The 11,236-nt window shown below is 44.2% G+C and overlaps 1 protein-coding gene across 2 annotated transcripts in view; it reads right to left on the bottom strand.

The window, feature by feature from the left end:
* malt3 (MALT paracaspase 3) overlaps nt 1-9,751 on the bottom strand; it is a 9,891-nt gene extending 140 nt beyond the window's left edge. Inside the window, exons 1-16 of one of the 2 annotated variants that reach the window (XM_056281724.1) lie at nt 9,612-9,751; nt 9,034-9,115; nt 8,150-8,274; nt 7,860-7,998; nt 7,504-7,679; nt 7,327-7,423; nt 6,697-6,732; nt 6,502-6,537; nt 5,716-5,919; nt 4,089-4,266; nt 3,788-3,862; nt 3,414-3,541; nt 2,168-2,317; nt 1,390-1,439; nt 501-617; nt 1-340 (exon numbers count right to left, since the gene is read on the bottom strand). The exon at nt 1-340 is cut by the window's left edge and continues 140 nt beyond it. In XM_056281724.1, the coding sequence (XP_056137699.1) occupies nt 29-340; nt 501-617; nt 1,390-1,439; nt 2,168-2,317; nt 3,414-3,541; nt 3,788-3,862; nt 4,089-4,266; nt 5,716-5,919; nt 6,502-6,537; nt 6,697-6,732; nt 7,327-7,423; nt 7,504-7,679; nt 7,860-7,998; nt 8,150-8,274; nt 9,034-9,094 (1,884 nt within the window). In that variant the 5' untranslated portion in view covers nt 9,095-9,115; nt 9,612-9,751 and the 3' untranslated portion in view covers nt 1-28. Of the gene's footprint in view, nt 341-500; nt 618-1,284; nt 1,440-2,167; nt 2,318-3,413; nt 3,542-3,787; nt 3,863-4,088; nt 4,267-5,715; nt 5,920-6,501; nt 6,538-6,696; nt 6,733-7,326; nt 7,424-7,503; nt 7,680-7,859; nt 7,999-8,149; nt 8,275-9,033; nt 9,116-9,611 lie in introns of both variants that reach the window. The other variant, XM_056281723.1, reaches the window with a different exon arrangement.
* Between the last annotated feature and the right edge of the window lie 1,485 nt (nt 9,752-11,236).

The raw sequence follows: 11,236 nt of genomic DNA, 5'->3' as shown, positions 1-11,236 counted from the left end.
TAAATTGGATTAGGTTTCAAAGAGTAAGTTATAACTCTCTTTCATCATTCTCTTCAGGTTCATTGCTACATGCAGCTTTGACTTTAGGGGCACACTCTGCCTTTCTGGTGAAGGGGCGACAATGACCACCCAAATTCTGACGCGTTGGTGGCTTGCTGTTGGTAATGTCACCCAAACTTTGAGCGACATCTTGTCTTTTGGCTGTGCCCACATGATTCTTCTTGTACCCTCTACAGGATGCTACCAGAGGCTTTCCTATATCCCTCTGTTTGCTCTCTTTAAGGCGCAGCTTACTGTCCATATCAGTATAGTGTAGATTCACCTTGATAACCAGCGACCCCTACCGAGGGAACAAGACAAAGAAAACAGCCTCAGGAATTATTCATACTTTCTCAGTTCACATTATTGCACAAACTGAATCTCTGGCATGCAGGCTTTTCTCAATTTAATTTTGCTTGGTACAAGAGAAGAGTATCCACACAAATCAACAGGTTTAATACCTGCAGCTTTTGAAGAGCGCAAAGTCGCAGAGTACAGTCAGGGTTATCAGATCCGTTATGTAATAGAGAGTCCATCTCCTCTGACCTGCCGGGACGCGAGAATATGTCTTCCATTGGCTGAAAAAATGGGGGTTGGGGGACAATGTTAATATCACCAGCATTTGTTATAATTAACTATGTTGAAATGCATAGAGGTATATTCTCACATTAAGCACTCGGTATACATTGTTATAGTGCTATTGCACTGCTGCAGTAAAACAACACTGTCGATATTAGTGGTCAGAAACCGAATGTCACACAAGACTATGCATCCGCAGCTTTTCATTGCAACTACACTGTACCAGCTCACTTCACCGATTAGCTCTCCCCTTGGTGGTCTAGGGTGTGCTACAGTAAGTGACGTCAGCTGGTATAGCGGCTGGAATGAAAATCTGCATGTATTATGCATACTTGCAGCTCTTGATAGCGTGTGGTTTTGAAACTACTGGTTGAAAACCGGCTTTGCTTTACAAGGCAATATGAAAGCTGGGCCACTAGATGCCAGTACGATGCAAGAATTGGTGGTTGAGAGACAAACTAAATTACAACATCCTGATTTTTTTTTGTTTTTCTTTCTTGAGTCAACAAGTTCTAATAGCCGGGAAGTCTAAATATGGGCAACACTGCCTTTGGCACATAGTACTTGGTGTTGAGTGGTATTCAATGAGAACTTCATCTTGTTTTGATGGAAAGTGATAGGGATCCTATGGAAACCTATATGAAATTGTCTGGATTTTATGCTTACGGGGATGCTTCTGAGAGTAACAGTGCAGTCTGTTGCTCTGGGGCCTGTGGTCTTAACAGTGGCAAAGGCCACCATGACGTTGGAGAACAGAGCTGAGAAACTGACCTCCACCTCCACGCCACAATGAAACACCAGCCGTATTCTCTTTGGTAGCTCTGAAGAAGGAAAAAAGTATATAACAAAAACCCAAAGATAATCGCTGAGAGGCAGTTAAGATGAAACCAAAAGGTAATACATTTCAAAACTTATTTTATTTTTTCTACTTCTTTACAGAGCAAAAACGTCCTCCGATATTTAAGTCAACTACATATAGCATCAGATTAACAACAATAGGTGGTTTTGGACTCTTAATTTTTTTTTTTAGTTGCTAAGGGAGAAAGAAAAACTTCTCAGATAAACAAATGACGACAAAATTACGTTCATTTAGAAGAGGATTATTTCAGGAAGTTTTAAGGTGACATCAGTATAAAACCATCCATCAAAGAGGAAACACAGAGTCAGCAAAATTAACCAGTTCCCTATTTTGTCGGGTCAGTGCTCGTGCACATATCACACCAAACCACAGTCTTGTGCTTGGTTTCAGAACTAGCTGTCACATGCTGGCGTGTCGGCGGTATGGGGAAGATCAGCACTGCCCCTCTCTTTCCCTAGTTCTCTCTCTTAATAGATGGATGGTTGGATTGTTTCAAGTTAGGAAAGGAGAAACAGTTTACTCAGCTTTCCTCGTGAGACCGTTTACACTAACAGAAGCCGAGCCAATTGAGATAGAGGATGTTTTTTCTATACATCACCAACTGGATTCAAAACCACTGACATCAGTAAAACCAAGGAAGTGCGGAAGTTTTGAACAGGCATCAACATGTTTGTGTGCTCCTCGGCTCACCATTGGCTCGTCTCCAGCAGGCGTCTCGCAGCTGTAGCTCCCTAGTGTGACCAATGGTCCTCACTGGATCTGCAAGGGAGCGAGGCTCCTTCATGGTGTGTTTGATCTCCACCACCTGCTTGTCTATGACCAGAGGGTCTCTCCCTAAATCTGGTTCAGACAGAAGTGTGCAGAAAGTACAGGTTAATGCTAGGTGTGACAGAGTGTGAAAACTGTAAAGTAAACTGCATATACTGAGGGTTTTCACAGCGCTAAGAAAAAGGTGGGCGTGTGGTTCTAATGGCTAAAAAAGTGGGAACTAATACAGCAAGGGTGCCATTGTCAAATGTGAACGAAAATAATGAACTGAAATAATAGTCAAGGCCCTGGATACAAATGAGCTATTTTACATTTTATAGCTTTGGAGAGGATTAGTAGTAGACAGAAGACTATCAACAACTCTCTCCAGATAGATATAGATATGGATATAGATACCAAAGCATCCTATCCTGATGCAGCCTTGACTTGACTGAGCCCAAGACAGCAGTGGGAGTGGGTGCAAAAACAGCAAAGCAGCTGTCTTGGACTCTCCAGCGCTCAGGTTTCCTGCTGTTCTCCAGCCAAGTATAAATTCCATAGAATGAGGTCACATAGTAATGCAGAGCCATCACCACAAAATTATACTACCAAAGAGGCTACCCTCAAAGTTCCAAGCACACACACAGGAGTGGAAATTAAGAGAACTTCCCCACCTCTACCCGCTCACAGCTACCTGCACTTCTTACGTCAACAACACCAAATCTCATAGCCAATGAGAAGGGGTTGTCAATATATCCTGTGCTCCACCTACTTGGCTAAACTATCAGATTAAACCCTGGCTGCAATCAATCTCTTATGTAGACTTCCTGAGGGTAGATTTAAGACATGATATCACACATTATTCAAAAAGCTTGTTGTAACATGTCTTGGGTGCAGGAAATATACATATAAAAATTGTTTTGGCACTCTTTCGTGAGTTAGGGCCATCTTAGCATGTCTCACAGACGATGTTGGTGGAAAGAAGTTCCACGATGACACAACAACATATATCAACAGCTATCTTTTCTTGCCAGTGACACACTATCATGTAACATTATATCCATTCAGATCATTTTTTTCATTAGAGGTTGGGAATCATGCCCTCAAAAAATGGCCATGGGGCTTGAGGGATGGAGTTGAAGCGGCATCAAATCCAATCCCCCCCCCCCCACCCCCTTATGATACTTACCCTCAGACACCTGTTCCAAGATATGGGTAACTTTTTTAGACTGTAAGATGTGTTTGTTTAAGTATTTGGTGAAGATTCCAGTGCTCTTCCCTCCATCCTGGACCTCGAAGGCCTCGGCGTCTTCACATCTGGAAAGGAAATGGTTTTACATAAAGTCATGAAACAAGGTTCTTTACACAAACAATAAGCCTATAAATCAAGTTCTGATTTGCTCTACTCCCAGAAAAATTAGGTCGCATATCTGGAAAAAATAATTATCATAAATTGACAAATATCCTTGTATGCTACCTCAGACATGATCTGGACTTGTAGTGATGTTTATGTTTTTTTTAGTAGGACATTTATAAAGCAGGTAACTGTGGTTAAGTACGTACGTGGCATAACCATAAACAGTATTTCCGTGGGGTTTCGAAGGCATTATTTCTGAGGGTATGCAAGCCTGGTTGTACCTTGAAAAACAAAACAAACACAGCTTTGGATGAGATAATTACATCAGAATCGTCATCAACTTTATTGACCAAGGAATTTGACTCTCATGAGCTAATAAATTATATCTTAATATCTAATAACGCCCAAAAAGCAAGTGATTAAGACAAACGGCTGAAATGGATATAACGACTACTGTTTACAGACCAACTCTGGAGTCAAAAAACGGAGCTTAGTCTTGACACCTACCATTTTCTACAGGTATCCAATAGGATTACACTCAGGGCGGTGCTTTTTTCCTGCATGTCGAGCATGACCCTCTGCACACAGACGCAGTGAGCAGGTTGATATAGCTGCGGGGCGTCAACAGGCACCAAGTAATTTCTCCCGGAGCGCTCATATCCGTGGCCTGCATAGTAGAAAAGGCCTGCCAAGAATGAGAAAACATTTTGTTTTTTTGTTACGAGGGATATTGCTTTCCATGGACAGGGCTGTTAGAATCTGTTTGCCGGAAATTTATGTCATTTAATTCCCCAAAAAATGTAACTCCCATGTAACGTTTAATTCCCTAATCACGAAGGGTAGGATATATAAACTAAATGATGAATTGGAAGTATCCTAAACCCTCAACCTTACGTGAGAAGTGACTGGAAAATGTAGCGGCCGAAGGGCAATAGTCCATATTTAGAGATCCCGACTCATTGTACAGCTACTATTTTAAGCTCTGAATTATCTCTGACTCGTTTTTACTAATACAGTATAGCCAGTAGTAATAGAGGGTTGTTACTGTGATACAGCGGTGTAGTTTCCAGTACATCACTTTTACTACACAATGAACATGTTTTTCTCTATCAGGAGGGCAACCTTATACTGTAGCTCTATCATCGCTCCTGTTACTGGTGTGCCGGTCTGTTGTATTGAAAAGGTACAGATTCCCCCCCCCCCTTTTTTCCTCCCAAATTGTATACGGCCAATTACCCCACTCTTCCAACCCATTCTGGTAACTGCCCCAACCCCTCTGCCGAGCCGGGGAGGGCTGCAGACTACCACGTGCCTCCTCCAGTATATACGTGGAGTCGCCAGCCGCTTCTTTTCACCCGACAGTGAGGCGTTTCGCCAGGGGGACGTAGTGCGTGGGAGGATCATGCTATTCCGCCCCGACTGACCAGAGGAGGCGCTAGTGCAGTGACTAGGACACACTCACATCCGGCTTCCCACCCACAGACACGGCCAATTGTGTCTGTAGGGACGCCCAACAAAGCCGGAGGGTCACAAGGGGATTCGAACTGGCGACCCCCCACGTTGGTAGGCAACGGAATAGACCGCTACGCTACCCGGACTTCTCACAACAAAAATCTTAACTGCGTGTGATAACTTACAGGGGTGACTATAGATCATTTGGTTGAGACATATGTCTCAGTCTCGGTTTAATCGGACACTGAATTCTTGAAATTGACGAGTTAAACAGACAGCTCGTTGGCTTTGCTCAACACCCAGACACTCAACGAATCGACCATTTCAAAAGTGTTACAGCGGTACAACGACTCCTAAACATAGCAAGGCATGTAGCTGTGAACATGAACTGGGCTCAGGCCTGCTTTCTCCGAGGCCTCTTATCTGCCCCCTGAGCCACATCCTTCAGCCAAGACATGCGCACAGTTTTTGATCAGCAGCATGGGTTCGTGACCCATGACAAGTGGAGAATGACAGATAAGGGCCAAGGAAGTGCTGGGAAATTTTGAGAGGTTTCAGATTCCACAAAATCTTGCAACTTTTGCTCACAGTACATGCAATATTGTGGCAATACTCCCGAGTTACACGCCGAGTTTGACTGATCTACAAATTGCGTGATGATAGCAATACTAACGAAGCTTACCATATACTCCCCAGTCGAGGAGCTGTATGAACTCGTCAATTTTAGCTTCCATCTCTTCTCTGGTGAGATCAAGGAGCGACACCACTCTGAAGCCAAGTTGTTGTAGGAGGTTAGCCAGCTCGTGTACGTCCATGGTAGGGGCCAACAAGCCCGGATGGTGGTAGTAATTCAGGTTGCCGATAAGCAGAGCTACTTTGTCGGTTGCTAAAACAAAGGCCAAAGTAGGATTTCGGTTAAGGGTCACATGACGAAATACTGGGTGCAAAACAGCTTTCTTTTATAACAAAAGCAGAGAATACATAAAAGCAGTCTTGAGTTGACACCGTAGTCCCTTTTCCCCCCCCTTTTTCTCCCCAGTTGTACCCGGCCAATTACCCCACTCTTCCGAGCCGTCCCGGCCGCTGCTCCACCCCCTCTGCCGATCCGTGGAGGGCTGCGGACTACCACATGCCTCCTCCCATACACGTGGAGTCGCCAGCCACTTCTTTTCACTTTACAATGAGGAGTTTCACCAGGGGGACCTAGCGTGTGGGAGGATAACGCTATCCCCCCCCCCCCAAACAGGTGCCCCAACCGACCAGAAAAAGCGCTAGTGCAGCGACCACAACACATACCCACATCCGGCTTCCCACCCACAGACACAGCCAACTGTGTCTGTAGGGATGCCCGACCAAGCCGCAGGCAACATGGGGATTCGAACCGGCGAGCCCCGTGTTGGTAGGCAACAGAATAGACCGCTACGCTACCCGGACACCCGACACCACATTGCTTTACATAGAGCCTTACCTGTGTGCATTGCAGCAGGATGACGATCAATTGGCACTGAAATAAGAAAAAAGAAAGAATGCCGCTTTTATTCTTTTTTGAAAACCACAGGCAACACAGGGATTCAAACCGGCGACCCCCGTGTCGGTAGGCAACGGAACAGACCGCTACGCTACCCGGACACCCGACACCGCGTGGCTTTACATAGAGCCTTACCTGTGTGCATCGCAGCAGGATGAGGATCAACTGGCACTGAAATAAGAAAAAAGAAAGAATGCCGCTTTTATTTTTGTGAACCCTACGTTTGGCAACTTGATAAATAAACCCAAAAACCTTACAACACGACGCGGGCGGTACACGGCCGATCTTATCATTAATCTACAAGTCAAATATCGGTTGTGATTTTACTGTACGTACCACAATAGAGGCTTGACGAATGTTAAAAAAAGGGAAACCTTGCAAGAATGAGTTTCATTTTTCATCACTTTCCTGTCTCTTGCCCCTGGCTTTGACTGAACACTATTTTGAGCCGACTGACTTCCTTCTTTTCTTTTCTTTTTTTTTTTTCTGAAAAATGGGAAAGTACCTCAAATCCACAGCAAAGTGGAAAAAAAAAATCACACCCAAGAATCAAATCAGTGGAATAATTCAGAGGACTTTGTGACTACATCATTCATAATGGAGGAAGTAGAAACGGAGGAAAATTTGAAGAAAATCTGAACTCCCACTTTGACTCGAATTAAAATAAACAGCCGACAAAACGGTTGACAGCGTGTTCCTCGATTAGTCTAGAATAGGCGATCACGTTCCAACATTTTACAAGAGATCAGTGTCACTTTTAATTACCTATATGAATATCAGCTGCCTCTGTCCATATCTCTTGCTTTCTATTGGACACAGCGCACAGGTATGATCCTTCGTGCTTCCATGTTGCACCGTCTATCTACAGGCAACAACAAGAGACCGTGTTCACAAGATTGTTTGTCTTCTTCACTATGTGAAAAGTAGTCCAGTCTTCCTTACCTGCAGGCTTTCACTGGTCTGGTCCAGCAGGAGCAGTCCATTTCTGTACCACTGATACCTTGGAGAGGGGATGCCAAATGCAGCACAGCAGAGGGTAACTTTCTCCCCCGGCCGGACCCTCTGGGGTTCAGGGTTGACAAAAATGTGGGGGTTGCCCTGCCATTGTTCTGGCAGACCTGAAGACGTCGGGAAAGAAAGGTGTATTCAAACCTACACGTATATAGGCAGACAGTGTGCACAGAATGGGGCCGTTCGCATTGAGCAAAGGCAATCTCCAATGTGCTTACTATGGGACGGGCGAAAACACGCCGCATTGCTATTTAATAGATCACCTTCTACAATAAGCCAACGCATACCTGATTCATTAACGTCCAAAACCTTCACTTTGGCCCATTCACTGAATACACAGTTGGAGAACTGATCGTTCACTCGACACACGTAGGGCAGATTTTTCTTCGCTTTGACGGTCAGGTCCGCTTGAGTGGCACCGTACACCTTGAATACATAAGTTAATATTACTTAATACAGCGGTATCCATGCATACAGGCTGAAGAGTAAGAAGAAAAACAAACTTTCTTGCACCAAATTTTTTGCAGCCTGTCTTTTTTTCCCCTCTCTTTTCAGCTCTTTTCTATGGGCAACACACCTCCTGGTTGTCAGACGTAAACCACTGGTAATTCAGGACACCAAAGCCCTCAGCGCGGACACAGAGAGTCACCTTATAGTTGACTGGTACACAGACAGACTCGGGATGGCGAACTATTACAATATCTGTAAAATAAATAAATAAATAAATAAGAATTTAGATCATGTTAAAAGTCCCTTAAAATATGTTTTATATATACATACTATACCATATATAATATAAACTTGATTTATTTTTTTTCGGAAACCATCAATTGTGTTGATAAAAGTGCTCAACAAATGAGGAGCTGAATATCAATGTAGATGTAAGGACAAAACTTCTAATGCATAGCAGTACACGCTTGTTTTGTGCGTCGCGCACTCATCAGCTGCTAAATCATCAGCTCATCATCAGCTCATCATCATCATCATCATCATCAGCTGCTAAATCATCAGCTCATCATCATCATCATCAGCTGCTAAATCATCAGCTCATCATCATCATCATCATCAGCTGCTAAATCATCAGCTCATCATCATCATCAGCTGCTAAATCATCAGCTCATCATCATCATCATCAGCTGCTAAATCATCAGCTCATCATCAGCTCATCATCATCATCATCAGCTGCTAAATCATCAGCTCATCATCATCATCATCAGCTGCTAAATCATCAGCTCATCATCATCATCATCATCATCATCAGCTGCTAAATCATCAGCTCATCATCATCATCATCATCATCATCATCAGCTGCTAAATCATCAGCTCCTCATCATCATCATCCTCAGCTGCTGATTAGCAGCTAATGAGTGCGCGACGCGCGAAACAAGCTTGTACTGCTATGTATTAAAAAAAAATTTCCCTACATATATATATATATGGATAATGGATGGATATACATACTATGTGTATTTTGCTGATGGCTGATCATTCTTCGGCAGATTTTGGGGGGGCATTCGGTCATCACTGCATTGTCCTCTTAATCCTGCAAAACACAAACACTGTGGTGAGGCCCCCTCCTGTCGTCTTTTCGGGTGAAATCGTTTCAACTTCAGTGACACATAAAAGAGAACAGGATTTTTGGGCGACGTTTCAAACTGGCACTTATACAGATGGGACAGAAACAAAGTTGGATGTCAACAGTGGCTTGTGTACTCTCTCTCCTGCCGGGAACCTTGATAACGGGTGCACGCATTGTGCCCCAAAAGGTAACTGTGATGTCGAGGGGAAACGGTTAAATATCGCTGTACAATGACCCGTAAAGCTATAATAAAGTCTTTTATTAAGGGGGTGGGGTTGGGGGGGGTGTTACTTCACGATGACCCGACATGGGTGAGCCGTGTTTTTCAGCGAGGCTTTTATTTTCCTATATTATTCCATTGTCATTACTCAAACTAAGACTCGATTAATAAAGGAAAACCTGAAAGTAAGAAAGCAAGAAAGCGACAGCGGGATGGATGGACGGGTAGAACGGAACGTACCTGGGTTGAAACTATGTAGCGGGTCGGTGCGCGTGCAGCGGCCACGGGGAGAGCGTCGTACACTGGGACGGCGTCTCACTTTCGCGAGCTTTGACCCGCCGTCCCTCTTCCCGGAACACCGAAAAACACTCATACCCCCCCCGCCCCACGGTACCGCAAAGCTGGTAATAGAAGAGCCCGTCGATTATTGCGCAGGAGCCGAGGGCGAGAAGCGCTCTCTTGTAGAGTCGCCTTCGCGAAAAACCGAAAGCAACGCGGGGGGAGTTGTCGACGTGAGAGAATAGGGTGTAAAGGAAAATCGATAGCCGGGGAAGGAAAACTACGGGTATTACGGTAATGTCTGAGGACAGCGAACGTGACCCAGTTTGTTTTCCTCCGCCGTTGCGTAATAGGAAATTGGCTCCGATTCCTGAGTCCGACCATTAAATTGCCTTTTGAATGAATCACATTTTATTTAACTTTTCCTGGACGTGGGCTGAGTTTTAGCCTGTTATGTTGAGTGAGGGGAGTCTGTGGGGGCAAATTAGAACGACCCCAAGACTAATTGGACCATTTAAACAGTTGAGTGTTTTTTAGACGCATACAAGTGCTGATAACGTACTAACCATAGGCGTTTCTAGCCCATTTTTGGGGGGTGCTGCAGCGCCCCTAAATTGAACCCCAGCACCCCTAAAACTGAAGAGATTTTTTATTTTTTACTGTGTGTCCATGTTTAATAAGCTGAAGAAATGTCAAAACCATATCCAGTATATGGTTTAAACGTAATATTTTAACAACAAAAATACAGCACCCCCCCATACTTCGAAAATGGTTTGATCCACCCCCCCCCAAATTTATCTTGCCTGGCCGGCCAGCACTCTGGGTGCTCAGCACCCCTAAAGCTCTGATCCTAGAATCGCCCCTGGATAGGCGTTTCTAGCCCATTTTGGGGGTGCTGCAGCACCCCTAAATTGAACCCCAGCACCCCTAAAACTGAAGAGATTTTTTATTTTTTACTGTGTGTCCGTGTTTAATAAGCTGAAGAAATGTCAAAACCATATCCAGTATATGGTTTAAACGTAATATTTTAACAACAAAAATACAGCACCCCCCCATACTTCGAAAATGGTTTGATCCACCCCCCCCCCCAAATTTATCTTGCCTGGCCGGCCAGCACTCTGGGTGCTCAGCACCCCTAAAGCTCTGATCCTAGAATCGCCCCTGGATAGGCGTTTCTAGCCCATTTTGGGGGTGCTGCAGCACCCCTAAATTGAACCCCAGCACCCCTAAAATTGAAGAGATTTTTTATTTTTTTACCTTATGTCCATGTTTAATAAGCTGAAGAAATGTCAAAACCATATCCAGTATACAGTTTAAACGTAATATTTTAACAACAAAAATACAGCACCCCCCACCATGCATCGAAAATGGTTTGATCCACCCCCCCAAAATTTATCTTGCCTGGCCGGCCAGCACTCTAGGTGCTCAGCACCCCTAAAGCTCTGATCCTAGAATCGCCCCTGGTACGAATGTAATGTAATGATGCATAATAACAATAAGTCTGTTTGTTGAAAAACAAAAAAAAGGGCCAGTTTTTTTTAGAAAGCGTTTTTTAAAAACAGCTAGAGCTGATTTTGAAATGCAGA

The sequence above is a fragment of the Lampris incognitus genome, chromosome 6, assembly GCF_029633865.1.
Source record: "Lampris incognitus isolate fLamInc1 chromosome 6, fLamInc1.hap2, whole genome shotgun sequence".
Lineage (NCBI taxonomy): Eukaryota > Metazoa > Chordata > Actinopteri > Lampriformes > Lampridae > Lampris > Lampris incognitus.
This window is presented reverse-complemented; position numbering and strand designations above follow the sequence as displayed.